The following is a 24283-nucleotide window of genomic DNA, read 5'->3' as shown; positions in this document are numbered from 1 at the left end:
AGGTTGTTGTGATTGGGCCAGAATTGCCACTTGAGGGGGAAGGTTTGGGCCCTTTGAGCCTCAGTGTCCCCCTGTGATATGGAGCTCTTCTCCTGGTCTCTGGCTGTAGTTCCCAGCAGGGGCCTGACACATCTGGCAGCTGGGCCCCAGGCCCAGAATAGGCCATTGTGTAAACAGGACTTACGTGATCAAGACATCAAGACTCAGAAAACAAAGCCAAGAGCAGGAAGCTGCTTGGGCCACTAGAGTAATTAAACTGGGAAGCAGACTCCCAGGGGTCTTCTGTGCCCTGGACTCTCTGGGTCAGCAGGGCAAAGCATCAGGCCTGACTCAGGAAGGAGGCGGTCATAAGACAGATCCCCCGCAGCCATGACAGGGATGGAGCTCCCCCACCCACAGGTCCCACAATCCCCCAGGAGCCCTGGAAGCAGCATTGGGTGGGGTGGTGCTGGTCAGGGCAGGTTGGTCCCTCTTGGCACCAAGACCCCAAACAGCAGCAGCTTAAACAGGAAAGGAAGTGACTTCCAGGCATCAAGACACCCATCTTGCTCCTTGATGCTTCCAGGTACAACCCTTGTCCACCTGGCCTCAACTTTCTTTCTAAAGGGACAAGGGGAAGGCAGGTCCTTGATGTACGGTGCTCACAATCCTTCTGTTCACTTCTGACCAGCCAGAACTTGGTCACATGACTATACCCAGCTGCAAGGGAGGCTGGGAAGTGTAGTCTTTTCTTTAGTCTGGGTAGTTGTGTATCCAACTAAACGTCAAGGTGCTATGGGAGGGAACAGGAGTTGGGGCAACTAATAACAGGCTAGCTATTAAACTTCTCTGTGCCTTAGTTTTCTCATCTGTATAAAGGGGAATAATGAGAGCCATTCTTCATGCAGGGAGTTATCAAGGTTTAATCATGTAAAAACATTGGCCAGGTGCGGTAGCTCACGCCTGTAATCCAGCACTTTTTGAGGCCAAGGTAGGAGGCTCACGTGAGGCAGGAGTTTGACACTAGCCTGAGCAACATAGCCAGACCCCATGTCTACAAAAAATATATTAAAAATCAGCCGGTGTGGTGGTGTGCTCCTGTAGTTCCAGCTACTCAGAAGACTGGGGCAGGAGGATTGCTTGAGACAAGCAAATAGGAAGTGCTCAGACATGGCTATTTGTATTGCTCAGTGAGATCCTGCATGGAGCAGTTCAGTACCATGCTGGGCAGAGTACCTCAGTGGATGGTGCTGCTGTTGCCGTGGGTCTCGTTGTTAGTGTCAGGGCGTGACCGGGGCTCTCTTGGGGACGCCCCAGCTCTCCTCCCCGAAGGGTTCCTTGCAGACCCTAAAGGAGCACTGCCTGTGGTCTGGGCCCATAGCTGGGCCTTCGCACACTGCCCGTGCGCTGTGCTGCCAGTCCCATGTCCTCTCAGCCCCCAAGCAGATGGCCTGGCTCCACAGGCCTATGCCAGCTCAGCTGCAGGAAGCGGCTAATCCATCTCGTGTGGCTTTTCACAAAGGGTCTGGTTTGCGGCGCTTGGTCCCTAGCATGGGAAGGAATCCAGGGCTGGCAGGGGTGACCCCAGGACAGCCTCTCCCCTTTGGTGTGGATCTGGAATTCTGACCGAAGCTCTGTCAGCCTGACAAAAGGGGTGGGGGGTGGGGCGGGAGTGCAGCCTTGGAGAGCCGCAATCGGTGGAGCACAGTGGGCACCCTGGCCATCTCAGGGGCAGCTGGGGGTATGCTCGGAAACACGTCTGCATGCCCCCTCTCTGCCCCTCTTCCAGTCCTCACCATGTGGCAGGCACTTCACCAACCAGTCGGGAACCTTTCGGCAAGGATGAGGGACATCATGGCTTCACACCTGCCCCTGTGGGACCAAAAGATTTCTCGAAGCTTCTCACACAAAAACTGTGGAGCAGACGCTCCCTCTCAGACCACAGATCAGGATAGTGGTCTCCTGAACTGCCTCTGCAGAGGCAGGAAGAGTAAAGTCAGAAACCACGAAAGGCTGACAGGCCAGAGAGAGCAAGGACAGAGGGCCAAGAGAATCTGAGCCACAAGCAGGGAACAGGCTGGAGTCAGAGGAAGCTTAGCCTCTGGGCATATCCCACAGAGAGGCAGGGAGGGCCTCAGCACAGCCCAGGCAGCAAGCAGGTGGAGAGCCTCCTGTCAGAGCCTTGGGCCGTCTCCTGCAGCCCACTGTGGCCCAGATCTGTCCTTGGGCTTTCCCCGACTCCCCGAGGCCCACTGGGCAGCTGACGCGTTTCTCAGGGCCTCTCACCCCGGCCCCTCACTTTCCAGCCCAGCCCCCACTGTTCCTGCCATCGCCGTGTGCCCTGGCCTGCTTCCACCAGGCGGACACCACGTCAGGGGGGAGACGGAAAACAAATCAAACACCAAAACCTCTTCAGAGCTGCTTTTGAATGGAATAGTCAAAGTGAGCAAATAGATGCCACTTATATTGTTAAAATACAAATTAACACTTGACACTTTTCACAGCCCCTGTAAGTACGTGGCACTCTCGAGCCTGAAAAGAGAGGCCCTGAACACAGCGCACAGCTGACCAGGATGAAAGCTGTCCCTCAGGACAGAGCAGAAGGGAAAGCTGCTGGGAAAGGGGTCCTGTCTATGGAGGGACCCCTCACCCAAGCACTGATGAGCCTGTCTCCCTCTTTCCTCCAGGTTGACCTTTATAACTCTGACCCCCTCATCTGCCGGGCCGGGTTGAAGGTGTGCTTCGGCATCCAGCTGCTCAATGCCGTCTCACGGGTGGAGCGAGCCCTGCCCAAGCTGACCTTGCCCTTCCTGCTGCTCCAGGGCTCTGCTGACCGCCTGTGTGACAGCAAAGGGGCCTACCTGCTCATGGAGTCAGCCAAGAGTCAGGACAAGACACTCAAGGTGAGCAACTACCACCTGCTGCCTCCCCAGGTTGGGGGCGGGGGGAGAGGGGCACGGAGGAAGGCAGCCTCCCTTTGGGCTGCCCAGATCCCTGAGAGCTGCACCCCCACCCCACCCCTGGCATCTCAGGATGGGTCCGGCCTGGCCTGCTGGGAGATACATAAGTACAAGGAATCAGAGGAACCTATTAATTCTAAGAGAACACACGAGTTATTCTCTGATCGTTTTGTATGAATGAGCCTCAAAAGAAAAGGGAGAGAACAATCAGAAGACGGTATGGTCGGGAAAAGAACCCACAGCTGGGCATTCAGCAAGTCAAGTCTCCCTGGAGAATGTCATGACCAAGATCCAAGGACACGCTTGGTGCCCAGGCTCCCTCTGCACCAGCAACAGCAGCTGCCAGAGGGCTGAGGCACATGGATGCTGGCGGGTTGGGCGGAGCCTGATCTGGGGCGGGGGTCGGCAAAGGCTGGGCCTGCAGACAGAGGGCCCTGAAGACAGGTTCTGCAGCTCAATGATGCGGCTTATTAGGCACAGGAGACCACAGTGAACTAACCCCAAGGGCCTCTCAAAACGGACTGAGCTGTTCTGGGTCCAGACATGCTCATTTTGTTTGTCCGAGTGAGCTGGAAAGTACCCTCAGCTGGAGGAGGGAGCACCTCCTGAGTACCCCTCAAGGGATGTCTGACCCTGGAAGTGTTCTGTGCTGGGTGGGCAGATCCCAGGCCCAGGGCCACATTCACATTCTGGGTCCTCCCTGCACTCTGCTGCCCCAGCCTGTGCCCTGAGGGCCCAAGGCTGCTTTTCCCTGGGTTATAGAGTGGCTAATTCACTTCAGATCCCAACCCCACCAAGTGACGGTCAGGATTCAAACTCAGATCCTTGGACTTGAGCTCACTGTCCCTCTCCACCCCCACTGTGCTCACAAAGGCTGCTATCTTTGCCAGCTATCAAGAGCTTCCCTTGCAACCATGCTGATTTGCAGGCCCTGCCCCATCCCAACTACCAGCTACAGATGCACAGATGGACAGAAAGAAGTAAAAAAGAAAGAGAAAAGCAAGCTGGCTCATATTAACACTGGAGAGTCTAAAAACACAGTGGGCCCTGGTTGTGGTGGAACACGCCTGTAGTTCCAGCTACTCAGAAGGCTGAGGCAGGAGGATCACTTGAGGTCGGGAGTTTGAGACCAACCTGGGCAACCTATCGAGACCCTGTCTCAAAAAAAAGCTTTAAAATTAAAATATTAGCCAAAAACCCCACAGTGGAACCCTTTGCATTCTTCGGTGAACACAACTCAGATCACACCCTTACACCAACATGGAGCCTTGTTGACCCTACGAAAGGAGTCCACTGAGATCACTCACTTATTCATTCACTGAGCCATTCACCCATTGCTAGTTTAATTCAAGTATTTACTGGGCTCTGACTTTGTGCCAGGCCCAGAGAACAAGACAAGCAAAGGCCCTGCCCTCCCCTGGAGTCTTTATCATCCTCGTGGGATGAGCAGTAAACAGATACATAAGCAGGAGGGTTCGGGAGAAGGGGGTCAGTGCCCTGAAGGAGACAAAGCAGAGTATGAGGACGCAGGGACAGAGGGAAGGGAAAGCACCTGCTTAGGTGGGATGGACAAGTCTGAGATCTAACAGCAAGAAGGGGGGGTGGAAGAACATTCCAGACTGAGTGAGGGAAGAGCGAGTTTGAAGACCTGAGTCTAGGACGACCTTGACCTAGGCAAGCCGCCAAAAGGAGATCGGTGCCGTGGGAATGAGCCAAGCGGGTGTCTGGTGGGGTGGGTGGGGCACGGGAGCCCCACCACCCGAGACATCTGGACTTTTCCTCCTGGTGAGAGGAGAAGCTGCTTGAGTGTTCTGAGCCAAGGAGTGACATGCTGTGATTTCCGTTTTAAAAGCCTCCCTCCAGTGGTCACCGAGTGGAGACAGGAAGGCCCAGTAGGAAGATGGTGACAATGAAGACAGGGGAGGTCTGGCAGGGCTGTAGGAAGTGAGACCACAGTAGTGAAGCAGGGGTGTGGGCTTGCGGTCATGAGGAGGCTGCAATGCCCTATTCTGAGACGGGTGACACCAGACAGAGAAATGTGCTGGAGTCCTGTCTGGAGATACCCGCTGGAATCCCATGGGAGGTCTGGAAGATACCTGTTAGGAGCTCAAGTAGAAATGGCAGGTAGGCAGACGAGAGTTCAGAGGAGTGGTTTGGCTGGAGCTCTGAGTTGGAGTCATCAGCCACAGACTGGACAAGATTACTAGAGAGGAAAAAGAGGACACTGCCAAGGCCTGAGTCCAGGCCAGCCTGCAGAGGTCTTTGGGCAGTGTGGGCCTGAACTGAGAAGGGACTGCCATCCAGGCAGGAAAACAAAACAAAACAAAATACCAGGAGAGTATAAAGCCATGGAAAATACAAGAAGAAAGTGTTTCTAGAAGGTAAGGCTGATCAACTTATGAATGACACTAAAATAGTCAAAAAAGAGGAGAGCACAGTGTCCATTGGACATGGCGGCATGAAGGCCATTGGAGAGCTGGCCAAGGACAGCTGCCGTGGGCTGGTGGGAGTGGAAGTCAGGTTGGGATGTGCTGAGGACCAAACGGAAGGTAAGGATGTGAGACAGGAATGGAACGCCCTCTTGGGAGAAGGTTGCCTGTGCTGGAGGTTCAGAAACGGGTCTGTGGGTGGAGAGAGATGTGGAGTGAGGGATAGTTTGCACTTAAGAAAGTATTAGGACGTGTTGGGAAATTGTCATTCACTTGAACCATAATCTGATCAAAAGCTGTTGGCCTCTTGACAACGGAGGTCAGGGCCAAGTCCTCAGGGTGTAAGGGGAGGGTCCAGAGGATCCTGCAGCCCCTCACCCTGCCACGGCCTTCCGCCTACCCCCTGCCACTTCTGATGATGCAGCCCTGATTCCTTGTGTCTCTCCTAATTGCAGATTTACGAAGGTGCCTACCATGTTCTCCACAAAGAGCTTCCTGAAGTCACCAACTCTGTCTTCCACGAAATAAACATGTGGGTCTCTCAAAGGACAGCCGCGACAGGAACTGGGTCCCCGCCCTGAATACACTGGTCGGGTGTCAGGCTCACAGTCTGGGGGAAGCAGGCAGAGGAAGGGGAGAGACGGCCTCTCAGATGTGGCTTGCAAAAAAAAAAAAATCAGAAATTGGAGGAATCCCTAGCACAATTTACTTTAGTAAAACAAAACAACACACACACCACAAAGACATTTTGTGATATATTAGGCTATCGGCCACTAGATCTACCTTAAAGGGGTAGATATGTTAAGCAAAAAAGAAAAAAAAAAGGAAAAGGGTTACAGGCAATTTTCCACAGAGGAAATGTGCTGGAGCGTCCTTTTTTTAAAAGAGAAAAGCCAAGCCTCTACCCCACCTCTTCCAGCTCCCACAAGGTTCCCAGGGATTCCTGGTGTTCCTGGGACACCAGACTGCAATAATTGGGGGTCTCCCTGCTTCCCAGCCCCTCGCTCTCGCCCCAGTACCCCCTCTGACCAGCCTCACCTTGCTGGCCTTCCTCTCAGTGTGTGATGAGGTGGCTGGTGTCTCCGTGGAGGCCAGCTCCCCTGGGCAGAACAAACGTGCCCCTCCAAGGCCCAGAGATGCCTGGCACTTCCGCGAGATGAGCAGGTCCCCAGGCCTCTGTCAGCTCCTTTTCGGCCTGAGGCCGGATTTTGCAGAGGGAGGGGAGTGAGGCTTGGTCCAGAAATACAGCTAAGCAGGAAGTGGAGGCTCCTCTCCTCCCCCCATCCTGCAGGGAGAGGCTTAGGTTGCCCACTGTGTGCCCTGTATATTCAAAGAGGCTGCCTTTCCTTGAGTTACTAATTTTACCTGATGCTATTAGAGGAGAATTGTATTGAAGATGAAATGTCTAATATATAATGTATATTCTAAAACAGAGACTATTTTGGTGAGTGGGTGAGCTATCGTGCAGGGATGGACAGGCTAGGCAGAGGGTCCTGTGCTTCGGGAACTGAGCCGGCAGCCCCGGAGAGGGGACCAGGCCTAGGGCCCCTCTTGCTGCTCCAGGTCACAGAGCCGCCGCAGCCTGCAGGACCGTGGTCCGAGGCCTGTCTGTGGCCAGAGCCACCCGGGGAGCCTCAGTGCTGGCAGCACAGCTACCTCTGGTGGCAGGAGAAGAGAGCCCAGCACAGTGGCAATCCAGGCCTCCCTACCTGAGGCCGCACAGAGCCTTCGGCGACGATAGGGCCGGTTAGGCCAGGCCTCACCCAAGGCCAAGGCTGGTGTCAGCCAACCTTCCCCAGTGGAGGCCCTGAGTCTGAACTGCCCTTCCTAGTGCCAACCCTGCCCTGGCCCAGCCTTGGCCCCATTTGGCACCAGCAATAAATGGGGATCACCGTCCGCTTTGGGAAGGCTTTCACCTTCAAAATGGGACCTGTTACCTCAAGAGGCTTATTAGTGCAAATATGACCTTGGGTTGGGGGGTGTTGTCATCACTGAAGCCCCACTGAAGGTGCAATTCAGGGCCCCAGAATCTAGGAGTCGGGGACCCTTCTTGTAGCAGCAGGAACTGCTGCCCCTCACGCAAGCCCTGTTCTTCTTGAGGCTCATTCTGCGTCGCCAGCGAGGTGAGCCCCTCTACCCTCCCTCCAGTGACCCTGACCACACTATGGCAGAGTCAAGAACTGGTCAAGCTGGCTCTGCTGGAGCTCACTCTGTGCCCCAGGGGCCAGGGCAGAAAAAGCCACGCCCACACCCCATTACAGGGCAGGTGGAGGCCCAGGTGCTGACCAACCCCAGGTCCTCAAAAAAGAGCACCTTCCATAGGCCCATCTTATCTCTCTGGGAGAAAAAATTTTTTAAAATGCACTGACAGAGTAGTTCATCTCTCTCTGCTCAGCGAGCCCCGGCCAGCCGGGCAGTCGAGGGGATGGCTCTGCTTCTCACTAAGGAAAAGCAGAAACCCCATCCAAAGACTGAGTGATGCCGCTTGGCCAGATCTGCAGTTCTCACCAGGAGCTGAGATAGTGCAGGTCGCAAAAAGTCCACACACCTCTCGTCCCCGCTGCCTCCCCAGAAGCATACGGTGGCAATGCCATTTCCCAAATGAACATCAGGTACGTGGACTGACCAAGGATTCTTTTGGATGCGTGAATTTATGTACACGAAAGCGCTTCCAGAGACATATAGATTCGGTGGCATTTACACGCCTGGTTAAAGAATCACCAATATTAAAATGAAAGAAATTATCTGAGATTGGGGCTGCCTCATGTAATCTGGAAGAGGGAACAGGGGATGTCAACATGCTACCTTCTGAATCAGGAGCCAGCACAGGGCCCTGCACATGAGCTGTGCCTAACTTCTCACGCAGGGTCACTCCAGAGCTGTTGGGACCCCAGCTGTGCGAGCCTTGAACTGAATTCCTTCTCGATATTGATGGCTCCGTGCTGGCATTCTGAGCTTCAGAGAGTCATGCCATCCCAAGGGTGTAGAGGAACGTTGGCTTGGAAGAAGAACGTAGGCTACCCACGGCTTGGTCTTAAGAAGGGAGGGGAAGGCGAAGGCCAGGGAGGGGGGCCCAGAGACACAGCTGGTTCAAACCCTGCCTGGGACACTAGGCCCAAGCACTGATGGGAACACAGCCCCTTCCCTGGCAACTCAGAGGTGATGCCAGTCCCTACAGAAATAGGTTTCATGCCTGAGAATCTCTTTAGAAAAAGATGTCGCCTGCAGCCAGTGGGGGCCACAGCCCCACCAGGCTTTAGTTCTTTTGCAGAGATGGAGGGGTAGATGGGCAGCCTCCCTCCCTTCTGGCAGCGGCCCAGCTTCCCTGAGCTTCTGGGTGGTGCTGGGCTCACCGAGACGGCGCTGGAGGATGCTCAGATTCCCACCCCAAGCCCCACGCGGCTTCCGTCTCACACTCTGCTTCCTCTCACCTATGGCTAACATAAACCTTATAGGATCACAATGATTTTCCAAGCATTTTACTGGTTTGTTATCGTCACTGCAGCTCAGTCACATCCCTACGTGTATACTGTTAGTGGGGAACATATGTATCCGTTAGAGCTATTAAAGGAACCAATGTACGCGACAGCTAATCTTAATAAACCAGATGTTTCCCCAGTGGTGTTCGTCTGTCTGTCGCAGTGGCCTCTGATACTAATGCAAACATTCCTTGCCAAGAGAGCAACAGGCCCTCTTGCAAGGCAGTGCTGAGTGTCCGCTGGGCCCTGCCTGTGCCACGCCCGTCTCTGCCACTCACTCAAGCGGCGCTTCCGGGCCGGATCAGCATGTGTGCATCTCCCCTTCTCCCATCCACGCCAAGGGCTTCTGTCAGGAGATTTGTTCCCGGGTGCATCCCTTAGGTCCGCCCCCAGCTCCACCTTGGTGCAGCTCATGGCTTTCTCCACGGCCCCACAGGGGTGCCCAAGCTTGGGTCCTCACCCCATCTCAGATGGGGAAGCCCAGCTCTCCTGCTGTCTGGTGTTGCCCTTGACGCCTCTCTGTGTCCCACAACCACACCCGGCCTGGCCACTCTCCCTCCACAGCATCTCCAGAGTCACACTGCTTCCCTGCGGCCCAGCTGTCCCCACCACCTCCTGAGGGACAGCAACAGCAGCCTCCTCAGTGGGCTTCTGTCTCCTCCCAGGGGCCCTTCAGTCTGTTTCCACACAGCGGTGAGAGGGGACGGTTAAAATGCAAGGCAGACCGTGGCCCTTCTCGGCTCAAGAGCCTCCTGTGGTGCCCATCTCCCTTAAGTACAGGCCAAAGTCCTTACAGGCCCTTGACCCGTGGCCTCCCTGCCTCCCCGCTCCCCATCCTCATGTCCACGCGGCCCTTGCCACACCAGCCAGCCCCCTCTGGGGCATCTTCTCGGTGAAGCCTCTCCTACCCGCCCCCTCCCCCCACTTGCTTTTCCTCTGGCACATGTGTTGCCATCTGATGTGACATATGTTCTCCTTGTCCACTTGGTAGCTCTGTGCTCTCCAACGGGAATGTCCCACTGAGCTGCAGAAGGGCCTGTCCCTGCACTAGACCTCTGCTCCCCAGGGAGTCCCCAGGAATACCTGTCTAACAGGGCAAGGAGGGAGGGACTGAGTGAGTGCGTGAGGGAGTGTGTGACTGGAGGAATAAGTGAGGGAGGAGTGAGAAAATGAGTGAGTGAGGAAACGAACAGTGGATGAATGAGTGAGGAAAGAATAAGAGAGGGAATAAGGGAGGGAGGGAACGCGAAAGAATGCGGGAGGGAACGAGTGAGCAAATGAGAGGATGAATGAGGGAGGGGGGAGTGAATTAGGAAGTGACCCAGTGAGAGAATGAATGAGGGAACGAGTGAGCAGGTGAGTGAGTAAGGGGGGGGAAGAGTGGGAGAGTGCGTGAACGAGTGGCTGAGTGAGGAGGGAGGAATGGGAGAGAAATGAACGACGTCTCCCGGCCAGGCACTGAACTTGGCGTTGTGGGGTAAATGCAAGGTCAGCTTCGTGGCCCTGTGCGGTCACCTGGCCCCATGCTAGAAGGGCCACACATTTGGGTTAGTGCTCCGCTCTTGCTTTCTGGAAATCCTTGACACTTACGGAGCAGGGGCCCTGCATGTTGTTTTGCACTGGGCCCTGTGAACCTGCATGCAACTCTGGCTGGGAGACTGCCCAGCCTCTGTGCAGGGGTCCCCCTAAAAGGCACACAGACCTGAAGGACAGCCCGCTCGCTCCTAGCCTTATGCTCTACCGGCCTTCAGCCAAATTCTGCCCCAGAGTTCAGTGTGTCAAACCTAGAACAATGGCTCCTTCGGTCGGCTTTTCTAACCTCCTCCATGAACAGTCACAGATGTATAAAAAGCTCCTACTGGGCACCTGTGTTGTGTCAGGCACTGGGTCCAGCCCTGGGAGGAATGGCGACCAGAACAGAACGAGGTGGGCCAGCTCACAGAACGAGGACACAGGGCAAAGTGAACTCCCACCCAGAGCTTAACAGTAAGGGGCACAAGGCAGCCACCAGCCCAGCCTGCGGCTGCACAGCTCTCCAGAAGCCAGAAGATAAGCAGGAGTGAGCAGGCTTGGGGCCACAGCAGAGGGAGCTGGGGGCAAGTGTTAGAAGTGGAGAGAGCTTGAGTGGGTCCCAGGACTGAGAGGCTTTCAGGGAGGCTGGAGCACAGGGGCAAAGGGTTTGTTCAGTCAGGGTCCCTGCAGGAAACAGAGGGTAACCTCAGCAGCACCTACCCAAGGATCATGTAGTCAGAGGGGGCCAACAGGTGAGGTGGAGCGCCAGGGCCTAGCCCAGTGGGGAGCTGACACACAGAGTGATCTGCTGCTGTGGGAGAGGGGCCACCTGTCCAGGCTTTGGCTTTAGGTAGAGGACACAGTCATGACCGAGATGGAGACCTGCAGGTAGAGACTCCTTTTAGCTCACTGCTCAGCGGTCTGGAGCATGTTGGCCTTCAGTCACGGTCCAACATGGCTGCTCCAACTCCAGCCATGGTGTCTTCATTCCAGCTGGCAGGAGGGGCAGAAAAGGAAAGACGTGCTCATACACCTTTCCAGGGATAAAGCAGAAATTAGAAATTGCATCTAGTGTCTCAGATCACATCCGGAACCTGCTGGCATGGGCACAGTTAGATGCAAGGGCAGCTGGGAAGTGAGCCGTATGCCCGCTGAGAAATGAAGGGGAGTTCAGACGTCAAGGACAAGAGCAGGCTGTGTCACAAGAATGAAATGTGCACAGTGAGGCTTGCATCAAGGGGAGCCCCTTGATGACACCAACAGCAGCAAGGTGAGAGGACAGACGAGGTAGGGCCCTGACCAAGGCCATGGCTGTGGGGACTGAGAAGGGGAAGACGAACCAGCAGCCGCTGGAGAGGTAAAATCAGCAAGGTTTGGTGACCAACCTTGTTACTTGGAAGAGAACGTAACAAACACATATGTCTCCAGAAATCTCTGTAGATAAGAAAAGGTTACACGGTCTGCTCAAATTGTGCGTGTTATATATCTTCCAGAAAGGGATGGAAATTCACACTGGTGGAGACTGTTGAGAGTTTCATCACAGGAACTCCATATAATTTTCACACCAGCTTTGAGTGGCTGGTGGTGCTGTTCCCATTAGGACAAATAAGTAAACTGAGGCTCTAAGGGTTTCACTGATTTGCTCAAGGACTGTATGAGAGGCTGAGCTAAAACCCACATTGAGCAACTTTCAAATTTTGAACCACAAGCAGGGACCAGTATTGCCTGAGGGTGGCTTCCTGGCTCACTGAGGCCTGAGGCTCCCCTAGACCCACTTCCTCAAGTCCCTGCCTCTGAGACCTGCAATATAGGCATTACTTCCCCCAGGGGCCCCATAAAGTCCACATACTGGCACTGCAGAGATGAGAGGGAATGACATCCTTCAGGAAGAGGAAGGCGCTCGCCTTCCATCAAAACCCTGTCCCAGCCAAACTCCTGCCAGGTTCAAAGATTACACCTCAGGAAGCCTAGTACAGCAAGAAACAGGAAGCAGTACCTGACCACATGAGAAATCCTGCAGACCAAACACACCTACAGTCCTCAGCAGCTCCACAAACACTCCATACAGACCGCAAAAATTCAGGTATGATGCAATCAAAGAGCAAGACAAAAGATCAAGACCAGGGACACACAAAATAAAGATCAAATAAAACCCGAGGAACACACACAGGCTGGGATGGTGCACAATTAGGCTGGGATTAAACCAGCTGTCAGGGAGCTGTGGCCCTGGACAGCACATGAAGTACTTCCACTGTTGAGGATAAGAGAAGATTGAGTAGGGTTGGGGTTAGGGTAGGGTTTGCGTAGGTTTAGATTAGGGTTAGGGTTGGTATAAAATTAGACCTGGGGTTAGGGTTAGGGATAACAGAGCTGTGTTTCAAACCCAGGGCCTCTGTGTCAAAATGTATTTTCTTTTTAATAGTCTATTTTAACCTTTGTTAGAGTAGGGAACACTTACAAATTTAAATCAACTTGATCTTGGAACATGTATTATACACTAACTTTCAGATGATATCATTTTAGTCTAATGCTGCCGAATGGGTCTCTGCCACATATTTCACACACAGGCTTCACCGTTCCGTGGAGCTGGGCCTTGTTGGCTGTGGAGGGGTAACTGAGACCTGCAGGAGCCAAGCACTTGATCTAGGTGTTACAACTGGAAGGGAAGTTTCATGACAGGAAGTCTTGTGAGTTTGACTCTAGACAGAAGCTCTTACTTTGGTTCTCAGGACACAAATTAGTAGGGTGTCTGATAGGTGTCACATTTTCCCTAAGAACACAGTAAGGCTGCTTCCAATCCTGGCTGGAGTGCCCTGATGCTCTTTCTCCCACCCCAACTCTGATGCCAGCATCCAAACAGAAGCCTCTGCCCTGAGTTCCTCAGTCAGCTGCAGTGAGAGGGGACACAAGGCTTGCAGGAGTTTCCCAAGTAGAGAAAAGAACGAGCATGTGCAAAATCTTCGTGTCCTGTTCTATTTTTTTCAGGTGTGGCCTAGATCTTAGAATGTGCAGAGAAATCAATCCTTATGTTTCAGCCTACTTATATAGTTAATCCTCACTTATAACCCCACATTCCTATAATAAAGTAAAATTCTAAAAAAAATTAAAAATAAATTCTTATTTTTTTATTGTAGACTTGGCCCCCATACGCACTCTGGCTCAGGGCTGGCATGGGTGAAGCGAGTGAGGCACTCATCTGGGACACAACATCCAAGGGGCGCCAAGAATCCCAGTCATCGTGATAAACCTTATTTTACCGTAACAATTTCAAAAATCAAAATTAATGTAAAAACTTCGTAACGAACCAAATATCAACCTTTAAATAAAGACGAGTCAGTATTACTGACTTCCTTTGACCTCAGATTCCAGATGGCACCATCACTTGTCTTGTCTCACCTGGCCCCTGCCCCCACTCTTCTTGGTGGGGCTACAAGCCATCCCTGTGCTACATATCATGTGCAAAACTGAGTTTGCTGCCTTTTAATCACTGCTCCATTTGTCACTGTCCAACTGACTTTTCAATCTGTGAAAAATGAGGGGGTATCTTGAATTAGGAGAGAAAGCATATAATTTTTCCAATAAAATATAATGGAAATATTTTTCATTCAACAATAAATTTTTTTATTTGGAAGTAAGAATGAATTAAAGTTAAAGTGAGGGGCAGATTTTTTTTTAAATTCCAAAATTAGTACAGTTTAGTTCATAGAAACTAAACAGAAATAGGATCAAATGTCCCCAACTCATGCAGCAACTCTTCCTCTGGGTTAGGCATAACAGAGCCTTGTTTCAAACCCAGGGCCTCTGGGTCAAAATGTGTTTAGTCTATTTCAACATTTGTTCTACATTTGAATCGACCTAATGATGGAACTAATTTTATACACTAAGTTTCAAATGCTATCATTTTAGTTTCATGCTCCTGTCTGGCTCTGTCTGTGCTGTGGACTTCTCACATAAGCCTGGGGAGCACCCACAGCGCAGGCTGAATCACCTCGCTTTCCTCGTGGACGCAGAGGCCACACCAACCCGCATTATGGCTGCAGGAAGTTTGGGCACCCCCATTGGCTATCATTTCCTTCCTCAGTGACTGTGCACTGCTGCCGTGTGCTGTTTTTCCTGTAGACTTGCAACACTGTACTAAACACCTTCACACAAGGTGTTTCTCCATCACTCTTGTTTCTCTGCCTTCGACTAAAATGAGGAAGGCATGGTGCAGGGGGGATGCTGCCTACCCCCCACCACACGGCCTTGCTCTGGGGATAGGCTGGCAGTTCTGGGGATGCAGCTCTCCTTGCACGAAGGCCTCCGCTGGCATACCTGGCCATTTTTGCTGTTGCAGTAGACCGTTAAAATATCAATCCACAGTGGTTTTGCTTAAACATCCCACTAGTGTTTTTCCTTAAAATCTGCTCAAAAAGCCGGGCTCAGTGGCTCAGCCTGTAATCCCGCGCCTTTGGGAGGCTGAGGTGAGTGGATTGCCTGAGCCCGTGGCTTCGAGACCTGCCTGGACAGCGAGACCTCATCTCTACAATAAATCAAAAAATCAGCCGGTCGTGGTAGCGCATGCCTGTAATTCTGGCTACTTGGAAGGCTGAGGCGGAAGGATCACCAGAGCCTAGCAGGTCGAGGTTGCGGTAGCCGGGAGCGGTCACTGCACTCCAGTCTGGGCGACAGCGTGAGACTCCAACTCAAAAAAAAAAAAAAAAATTCTGCTCAAAAGTGGAAACTTTATGATTTCAGATAACATCTGTAAAAAAAGACATGCCTGGTAATCAAAAAAAAATTTTTTTTTAATTTTTTTTATTTTTTTTATTTTTCCATGCTTATCAATTTGTTATTTATTTATTTCATTCACAGTATTCTTAAAAAATTTTTTTAAAGTAGGATTTATTAAGACAGAAAAGCTACCACAGTGGGAGAGGACCTGAAAGAGGTTGCCCAAAATTTTTTATTTAAACAACTAAATCTCTCACATATCTTAGCATTTCTAAGATTAATGTGTAGTCTGTGGTGAGACCTGTTGGTTAGGTCATTAGCCTTCCTGTCTTGTGTGCCCCGAGGCAACCAGAACTTTCTAAAATGCCAGGCTGTCCCTATCATTCCCCTGCTCCCACCTCCCACTGGGTTCAGGATAAACCAGGTGTTCTGCTGAGCCCTTCTCACCTAACACCAGCCAGGAGGGAGTTATAGTCATCATCCCCAGTTCACTGGGAAAAGCAAGGCAGAGCCACTATGCACTAGGCCTCAGCTGAGCCCTGGGCTCTGGCCATGCAGACCCCTCCCGGTTCAACTCCATCCCCAGCTGTTCTGGGCTCCCAGGCCCTTACACAAACCATGCCCTCCCCACGGCAGGCCTATCCCAAGACACCTCCCCTCCCACTGTTCCCACAACTCATCACTCTCCTCCCTGACTGTCAGATGACTTGTCCCAACTGACGCCTCAGGCCTTACAGCTTCTCCCATGTGGTCACTTCAGGCCTTACAGCTTCTCCCATGTGAGCAATATGCAAGAGAAATATGGCTAAACATGCACTGGGAAATAAAAGGAAAAAATCCAAAAAGTTCTGCAAATGACAAAATAAAAAGGCATGGAGAACAACCACAGAGTAAGCCGAGATACTTGCTATTAGAAGCCATGAGAGAACCTTTCCCACTCAGGACTGTACACGCCGATCTGAACTGAACTGTGTGAAAAAGCAGAACGTAGCTGAGAAAGGCCTTGGGGCCCAACGGGGAGGGGGTGGGCTGCAGGCCTGAAGGGCACCGAGAAAGCCCCTGTTGGGGCTTAGAAAACAATACCCCAAAATGAAGTCCTTGGAAGCAGCCTCAGAAGCAAACATTTTTCTCTGAACTTCTCCCTCCTGTCTCTAATCCCATCCTCCCCAGAGGCTAGTCACAGAATCTAAAATTCCTCTTCCTCAAGATGGGTCACAGAAACCTGCCTTTCCTGAAAGCCAGCCACAAAACCAGAAATATTACTTTCTCTCCACCGAATCTGTATAAAAAACTGCCATAAAGAAATTATCTGACCTACGTTGTTTGACTGTAGGGCACAAGGCCCCCATTCCAGAGAGGGCCCTGGCCCTTACCCAGGAGGGGATACATGCTCTAGAGGCCAAGAAGAATCTAGACAGACAAGCCTTGCTGGGTTTCCCCACTCCGTCTATTAGCATTAGATCACACTTTTGCCCAATCACATTTCTACATAGTTGTCCATACTTTGCTGAACCTAAGCATAAAAACAGACAACTTCCCCTGTATCTTTGGGTCTTCATTCCTGTGTATACAATGTAAATACATGTGTATGCCTTTTCTCCAATTAATCTGCTTCTTGCAAGCTGGTTTTTCAGTGAACTTTCAGAGGGCCAAGGCGGAAGCTGTCTCTTTGCCCCTACACTCCCAGCTTCCCCTGATAAGGTCACAGCCCCTGCAGGAAGGGCCAGAAGGGCCTCCCTGGAGGGGGAGACTGGCCCTGAGCTGAAGGAAAATGGCTGTTTCAGTCCTCAGCCCTCTTGCACGAGGCTCACCACAGCCAGGAGCCAGTCAGGTCAGGAAAGGAGGGAGGCAGGCTGGGGTCGGCGGCAGATTCCAGCTCTGCTTGCCCGGCGGCCCTGGCCTTCCAGCTCTGGACTAGCCTCTGCTGGTCGTCAGGTGAGGGAGCCTGAGCCCCGATTCGAGTTCCTCCCCTTGCTCCTCACCAGCTCCTGCTCCAAAAGGCCCCACCCTTCCCAAATGGCACCTCGGACACAGACTCGGGCTCTCACAGTAAATTCAAGCTTTATTGCCACACACAGCCTCTCCCAGCCGTCCTACCCGGCATTGTGCACAGGAGCAGCTGGCTGGAGAAGCAAGCCAGGGCAGGGCCAGGGCCAGGAGGACAGGGTGAGGGAAGGGGATCTGGGGGAGGGAGGCGCTAAGAGAAGAAGGCCTACCTCTACTGCGGGTTTTCCTGAGTGGTGCGCAGCCCCAGGGTCTTGGGGGCTAGCATGTGCATTGGGGAAGAGGGCTCATCCCAAAGACATCCTCCCCTGGGGTCCTCAGGCTTATGGAGGGAGAGGAGACCCACTGAACCCCCTCTGCCTACCGTGATGTCCTCGAGTGTGCAAGGAGCAGAAAGAACAGCTGCACACACAAACATGCACACAGGCTTGGGGCTGCCGGGGCAGTGGGCAGGGGCTCAACAGTCCAGGCCGATAGACACCAGCAAGTCCTCAAGAGCCTGCAGTCGCTGCTGTGCCTCCTCGATGGCACTGTATGTCTGCACCGTGCTGGCCACGTGGAAGCGGATGTCGTCCACCAGCGGGATGGAGTCCGTCTCCTGTCGGGCTGCCACGGCGGCCGCTTCCTCCCTCACTGCCTCCGTGAAGTCCTCTCGCTCTACCAGCTGTGGGACTGGCCGGCTTAGCACAGAGGTGTCTGCTCTTGCAGCCCTCTCACCCCACCCCAGCACCGCTGGCCCACCTTTTCAATGACCTTGGCCATGTACTCAGTGCACTGGTCCTCGAGCCGCGCCAGACGGAACAGCTTGGCTACGCGCCACACGCCCACCACGCTGTCCTCATCCAGCAGCTGGGCCAGGCTGCGCCCACACAGCCTCTTCAGGCCCGGCAGCAGGTACATGTCAGCCACACTCAGCACATCATAGGCTGCCTCGGGCGGCAGCTGCAGTAAAAGGAGGGGTGAAGGTGTACCCCAAGGTCACGAAGGGCTCCCAGGGCCCAGCGGCCAAGGCAGGGTACCAGCTGAGGGGAGAGCAAAGGCTTCAGGTCGGAGCAGAAGCTCCCTGCCCTGGCCCCTGGGGCTGGCCCAGACTCCAGCAGGGATCTGTGGGACAGCGAAGGGGCTGGAGAGACTGGGTGGGGTGGGCGGGAGGTCCCCTGCCTTGGGCAGCTGGTGGGCAGGGGGAGAAGCAGGGCCTCAGAGGGGAAAGAGCGTGAGCTCTGAATCACACAGACCTGGGTTCTGACACTTCCCACAGCTGTGGGACCCTGGGCAAGTCACTTCACCTCTCTGTGCCTCGGCTTCCTCGTCTGTGAGGTATAGATAATCATATCTGCCTCGAAAGGCTGTTAGAAAAATGAGACAGAAGTTGCTCTCAAGACTGAGGCAAGGAGTCTGTCAAGGGTGGGGTGCCATTCCCATGGGGTGGGGGGAGAAATTGAGTCTGTGGGGATTTGGAACACACCTAGTTACATAGCGTGCTGGGAAAACCTTAAGTGCCCAGCTTCTGTCCAGGCTCTGGAGAGCCAAGGGAGCAGGCTGGAGACAAAGATGAAGGAACTTTTGACACCACATTCAGGCGAGGTGCCCTGAGCTTACCGTGTACTGTGCCCATCTCCTTTTCCTGCAAGAACCATGCATCTGCACAAGACCTTACAAAGCGATGACTACTGCTATCCCCGTTTTCTAAGGGCACAGAGCAGTTAAGTAACTTGCCCAAAATCACACAGCTCATCCCGTGTCACACAGTTAATCCAGCATCAGCCCAGATGCTGGAGTCCAACCCATGCTCTGGAGTCCAACCCATGCTCTGAGCCATAAAGAAGGTGCCCTTGAGGTGGCAAAACTCCTTTAGGAGGGAGCTGCTCTGGATGGGCAAAGGTGGATCCCAGGTAGCAGGGGTGAGAGAGCTGGGATGAGCTGGTGGAGAAATGAGGTAAAGGAGATGGGAGAGATGGGGCCAGCTGAACCCAGGGAGGGAGCCCCAGCTGCGGGGTTGGCACAGCAGGAGACTGTCAGGACGTGGGAGAGGGAGCTACAGGAGGTGAGTGAAGCCTGATGCTGCAGCACAGACTCCCATCTGCCATCTGTCCCCAAACACGCTTCTCCCCTTCCCCCACAGGAATAGGGACCTGGCCATAGAATGGGTTTCCCAGCCTCCCTTACTGACTGGCAAGTATAGCCACAAAGTTCTCTCCAGTGGAATGTGAGAAGCACTGGGTGCAACTTCCAGTGACCTATGGAGAAGAAACTGCTTGCCTTGCCTTCCTCTTCCCTAGAGCATGAATTTGCCTATGACCCAGTATCCATATGCAAAGGACGTGTAACCCAGGGCAGGGTGGGAAAAGCACGGCCAGTAAGTCAAATTCAGCCTATTGTGTGAATAAAGCTTTACTGGAACACAGCTACACCCCCTCGTCTCTGTACTGTCTACACCTGCTTTTGCATAGCTATGTCAGAGACCCTATGGGCCACAAAGTCTAAAATGTTTACCTTTAGAGAAAAGGTTTCTGATGGAGGGGACAACTTGGGTCCCCAGCAAGCCACCTGCCTGGGCACCCACCTCAGACATAAAGGAGAAACAAACTCCCCTCTTCTTAAGCCACCATATTTGGGGGTCTCTTTACACACACACTCACTCATTCTCATCTCCCCTGGCAGAGCAAATCTTCAGCACTCTCTGCTGCTACCCATGCGGTCTTGGGTTAGGGATGCCATGGGGCAGCTAGAGACAAAGGAAAGCAGCCAGGGAAGAGGTGACTAGAGAACCCAGAACTCCATGGATCTGCAGCAACCCAGAGGCAGGAGCTCAGGGCTCCCCATAAGGAGAATTCAGGGTTACTGTCTCCACTCACCTCCCACTGGAAAAGCTGGGGACCCCAAGAAGCTGACAAGATACCCCAAGAGTCATGTGCCCACGATATGAGTTTTATCACTCATTCCTGCTCTGGAACCTACAAAGGCCCCCTCTGCCTGAAAGAAAAACCCAATAACCTTCCTTTCTCACTAGCCTAATCAAAACCTCACCCCGTGGTTCAATCAGGACTTTCTGCAGGACCCTGGGGTCCAGGCACTCCCTTCTAGCTCCATGGCTGCACATCCATGGGCCATCCCGACACCCCACCCGAGCCCCGCACCTCAGTATGGTCGCTATACATGTAGTAAAGCACATGGGTGAAAATGTCGGGCGAGATTCCGTGCAGGGTGACGACTGGGGGGTCCCCTGAGGCCTGTGGTTCCTCACTCTCTCGGAAGTGGTCATCCAGCAGGGCCCGGAAGTAGTCACTGCGGCCGCAGAAGAAGGCCTGGGGGAGGCTGGGCTCAGGAAGTGCAAGACCCAGAGTCTGTCTCCTGAAGACTGAGATCGGGGCTCAGGGCAGGGGGCTGGGGTCAGAGGGGAAGAGGAGGGGACAGGCACCTTGTGGCAGAGGAAGTTGCAGCCAGTCACTCGGAAGCAGACATCAGGGCAGCTGTTGAAGCTCTCTGGACAAGGGAAGGGCAGCTCCCCAAGATCACCCTGGGGCACAAAGTCAAACCATCAGCGCAGAAAGGTTCACAAAAGTGAACAACTAGGTTCAGAAAAGAAAAGCGAGTGGCGCAGGTCACACAAGGAACTGAACCCAAGTACCTGGGGCTTGCCCATCACAGCCCCCTCTGCCAAGACACCCCTCCTGCCCACCAGGCCCAGCCCACCCAGACTGACACTTACTCGGAGCTCTGGGGGCAGGGCACAGTCAGCCAGCAGTGCCATGTCCTCCCGGAGCCGGGGGTCTGCCGAGGGGGGCTCAATGGTCAGCACCTTCACACACGTGCCTGGCTTGGACGCTACTAGAGGAAGAGCAGCTTCAGGGAGCCAGGCCAGCCCTGCCAGGTCTCACGCAAGGCCCTGGACCCCAAGCCCTGCACGCACCAAACTCAGACACCTTCTCACACTTGGCCTCCAGGTCGCTGAGCAGGTCCCACAGCTGGCACTGCTTGGCCAGGCGCTCACAGTCACTGACGTGTTCTACACCAACGTCCAGGCGGCCTGGGGGCAGAGTGGGAGGATCAGGGCCTCAGCGGTCACAAGCACGCAGTTTCCCAGGTGGGGTCCCCTTTTACCTAGCCACCTGACTGTAAGGCTGGGACTCCTGGGCCTACTGGCTGCTTTGGTTTCCCCTTGAGAGCTACCATCTGAGTTCTACAGGCACTAGGAACAGATGGGAGAGGACTCAGTTTGTGGGTGGGACAAGCTTGAAACCATCCTGGCTGCAGGGAACAACGAGATGCCTAAGGTGAAACATCAGCTCAGCCACACCTGGGTCTGCTGCTGCCGTTAAGAAAAGTGGCCCATTCCCCACCTTCCCACCCTGGGCCCAGGGGATCACCTGTGTACAGGTACTGCAGCAGGGCCCCAAAGGCCACGGGGTTGATCTGTGAACAGAGAGACAGCCACCTAGCACAAGCCCCCTGTTGTCCCTGAACAGTCAGCACCCCTCTGCCACCCTGGAGGGACACACCAGCGGGTGCCTGAGAACCACGACACTTTTGCCCTTCCATTTGGTGTCCAGCATGTTGGCAAAGTAGGTGCTTCGTGCACCAAGGACGCAGCGATGCGCCCGGAACGGCTTCCCATGTACCACAAAGACCACGTCGCTATGGATCCCCTGTTCCAGAAGCCTAGGCAGGGGAGAACCGGGAGGCAAGATGCTTAGCAGGGCCCCATCCTATCTCTCAGGAGAATCCTAAGTCCCATGCAGGCCACACCCAGAGCCAACCCATTGTGCCCACCCAGGGCCACCATACCCCACCCATGCCCTGACTCACCGCTGCAGGAAGTCATCATAGTAATCCCGCCTCCTGCAGGAGGCTGTGACCTGCTTGTAATCACGCAGAGCCCGGCGGATGGCGTCGCTCAATGCCCCATAGAGGCAGCGCTCGCCATCGAAGGTGTTGGCCTCACAGCGGGCTCCTGGGGGGTGGCAGGGCTCACCAGTCAGCAGGGCCAGGGGCTGTGCACTGCAGCTGGGGAGGAACCTGGGGGAAAATCCTAATTTCCCTACCCCTCCTCCCCACCTTCCCACATGGAGCCCGAAGCTCTGGAGACCCCTTTGCAAATTACTCTGGGCCGACTCTGACCCCAGCATCCTCCCCAAGGCCTAGGCACTCACACAGGCACATATTCACCCACATGTACCACAGACTACACAAAATTGAGAGTAGACTGTGGCTGGTGCTGTCCTATGTACTGGGAGCACCGCAGTACACAAAATGGAAAGGTTTCTGCACTCACAGAACTTACTCTCTAGCAGGGCAGGATGCTGAATAGGTTAACAAGTGATGACAGGGACTATTAAAAACAACTAAGCAGAATGAAGGGTGACAGTGGTGGTGGCTGCCACACAGGGAAGCCATAGGAGGTCACTCTGATGGTGACAACAAGCAAAGACCTGAATAAAGCGAGGGAGTGGGCCCCGTGATGGGCAGCCATAGCAGGAAGAGCTGCAAGTGCAAAGGTCCGGAGGCAGGAGGAGGCTGGGCAGAGAAGAGGACCAGAGAGAAGGCCAGTGTAGCTGCATAACAAGCAAGTGGGCAAGAGGCCAGGGGAGGGGCAGACTCTGTAGGACCGCATAGGCATGGCCAGGTGGTCTAGTTTTACCCTAAATGCACTGGGAACTTATTGGAGGATTTTACACTGATCAGATTCATCATGGAAGATCAACCCAGTTGCAATATGAAGAACAGAGTATAGGTGGGGCAAGAAGGAAAGCTGCGTCCAGGTGGTAGTGGGGTGGACGGGGAAATGGACGACGCTCACCGTTGGCCAGAAGGTAAAGCACCAGCTCCTCATGCCCACATAGGCAAGCATAGTACCTGAGGGAGGGAAGGCATTCGGGAGGCAGTCGTCAGCACCCAAGGGTCCATCCTGTGCATCCTACCCACCCAGCTGACACTCACAATGGGGTGCTGTCCCACTTGTCCCGCACGTTCACCTCCACATCTCGCTGTTCCAGCAGGTACCTGGGTGGGAAAGAGGTCAGAGACTGGGTCAGGACTGGTTCATGGTCCGAGAGAGAATGCCCGAGGAAGGAGAGGAAGATGGGAAAACACCCCTTTGAGCTGAGGGAAGTCTCCTTCACCTGAGGGCAGGTGATGGGCAGACCAGAGCAGGAAAGGCATTCAAAGGAGAGGGCAGACAAGGGTGTGGAGATGGGGTTGCATAGGCAGACACTAAGCGCCAACAGCAGCCAGGTTGGGGAATGATGGACTGCAGGGGCAGAGGTCAGGCCCAGAGCTGAGGAGCCTGAGATGCTGGCCTTTCAGCATTTGGGGCAGAGAGAAGGTAATGGGGCCTCAACTCTGGCCAGAGCCCTTTGGCTGTATGGGGCAGGAGGTTGGTCCAGCTAGAGGCAGGGAGCCCAGAGGGAGGCTGCTGCAGGCATCCTGGTGGTGTGAAGAGTATGGGGAGAAGGGGACAGATACCAGAGTAGAAGATGCAGGATGTAGTAGCTGACACAATAGGGGAGGTGAGAGAGATGAATCACCGATGCTGGTAGAGTCATCACTGAGAGGGGGGCAGCCCCAGGGAGCCAGCCAGGTTGGACTCAGTGCTCTGAGTTACATTCAGCTTTGGGGTTAGTCACTAACTCTTGGGCGGCAGGCACCTGATGCAGGGAGGCTTCAGGAGTAAAGCAGCTTGGGGCCAGCCCAGGGGAGGTTAGAGGCGGTCCGTCAACACCAAGGAATGGGGAAGGAAAGGCCAAAGAGAAAGGAGGCCAACGAGGGAAGGGTGGAAGGCGAAGGAAGAGAGATATCCCCCAAACCAACTGGGCACCCCTTCCTTCCCCATCTGGCCCAAGACAGTAGCGATATCAGCGTCAGCTTCGTTTTAGCTGCATCATGAGTTTCTGCATCCCCGGCGCCCAGAGGCTGACTGTGGGATCTGGATGTGCCCAATGCCAGGTCCAGAGAGTATCAAAGGGGCCTCGTCTGGAGTCCTAGACCCGCTTCCGAGGGCCCGACATCCAAGCCCTACTTGATCGAAGGCCTTTCTCTCAGCCCACTTGGTGCCTCCGCGGAGCAGTCCCCTCCTCCAGGAAGCTCTCCGAAGGTCAATCGCCATCAGCATCCCCGTGCCGCGCGCTCCGGTTCCGACAGCTGCCGCGACCTCTGGACACCCCAGGCGCCCGCGGCCGGGTGGTCGAGGCCCCAGTGCCGTGCGCTCCGA

At 54.1% G+C, this 24283-nt stretch overlaps 3 protein-coding genes across 4 annotated transcripts in view; 1 reads left to right on the top strand and 2 right to left on the bottom strand.

Annotated features, from left to right (window-relative positions):
* MGLL (monoglyceride lipase) overlaps nt 1–8987 on the top strand; it is a 129217-nt gene extending 120230 nt beyond the window's left edge. For both annotated transcript variants that reach the window (XM_008056854.1, XM_021711750.1), the window contains 2 exons: nt 2667–2882; nt 5824–8987. In XM_008056854.1, coding sequence (XP_008055045.1) covers nt 2667–2882; nt 5824–5949 — 342 coding nt within the window. In that variant the 3' untranslated portion in view covers nt 5950–8987. The remainder of the gene's footprint in view (nt 1–2666; nt 2883–5823) is intronic.
* Nucleotides 8988–17114: 8127 nt separating this feature from the next.
* Nucleotides 17115–23123, bottom strand: ABTB1 (ankyrin repeat and BTB domain containing 1). The gene is made up of 11 exons (XM_021711748.1): nt 23049–23123; nt 22874–22929; nt 21883–22027; nt 21576–21735; nt 21444–21489; nt 20987–21103; nt 20786–20904; nt 20495–20593; nt 20214–20381; nt 17818–18018; nt 17115–17740 (listed from the first exon to the last, which is right to left on the bottom strand). Exons 1-11 carry the CDS (start codon nt 23054–23056, stop codon nt 17534–17536), a joined length of 1326 nt encoding a protein of 441 aa, XP_021567423.1. The 5' UTR covers nt 23057–23123; the 3' UTR covers nt 17115–17533.
* A 537-nt stretch (nt 23124–23660) lies between these two features.
* Nucleotides 23661–24283, bottom strand: part of PODXL2 (podocalyxin like 2) — a 41738-nt gene continuing 41115 nt past the window's right edge. Inside the window, exon 9 of the mRNA XM_021711751.1 lies at nt 23661–23751. Within this exon, the coding sequence (XP_021567426.1) occupies nt 23661–23751 (91 nt within the window). The remainder of the gene's footprint in view (nt 23752–24283) is intronic.

Source organism: Carlito syrichta, unplaced genomic scaffold (assembly GCF_000164805.1).
Source record: "Carlito syrichta isolate Samal-C Ts95f unplaced genomic scaffold, Tarsius_syrichta-2.0.1 Scaffold302558, whole genome shotgun sequence".
Lineage (NCBI taxonomy): Eukaryota > Metazoa > Chordata > Mammalia > Primates > Tarsiidae > Carlito > Carlito syrichta.
The sequence above is the reverse complement of the archived record's forward strand: the minus strand, read 5'-3'. Positions and strand labels throughout refer to the sequence as shown.

What these genes read in the sequence shown, in the direction of transcription:
- ABTB1 (XM_021711748.1), bottom strand. An exon ending in GCTGCAGTACCTGTACACAG is followed by an intron (nt 21,104 to 21,443) that starts GTGATCCCCTGG and finishes CTCTGCCCCCAG; the next exon opens with GCCGCCTGGACGTTGGTGTA. An exon ending in TGAGAAGGTGTCTGAGTTTG is followed by an intron (nt 20,905 to 20,986) that starts GTGCGTGCAGGG and finishes CTCTTCCTCTAG; the next exon opens with TAGCGTCCAAGCCAGGCACG.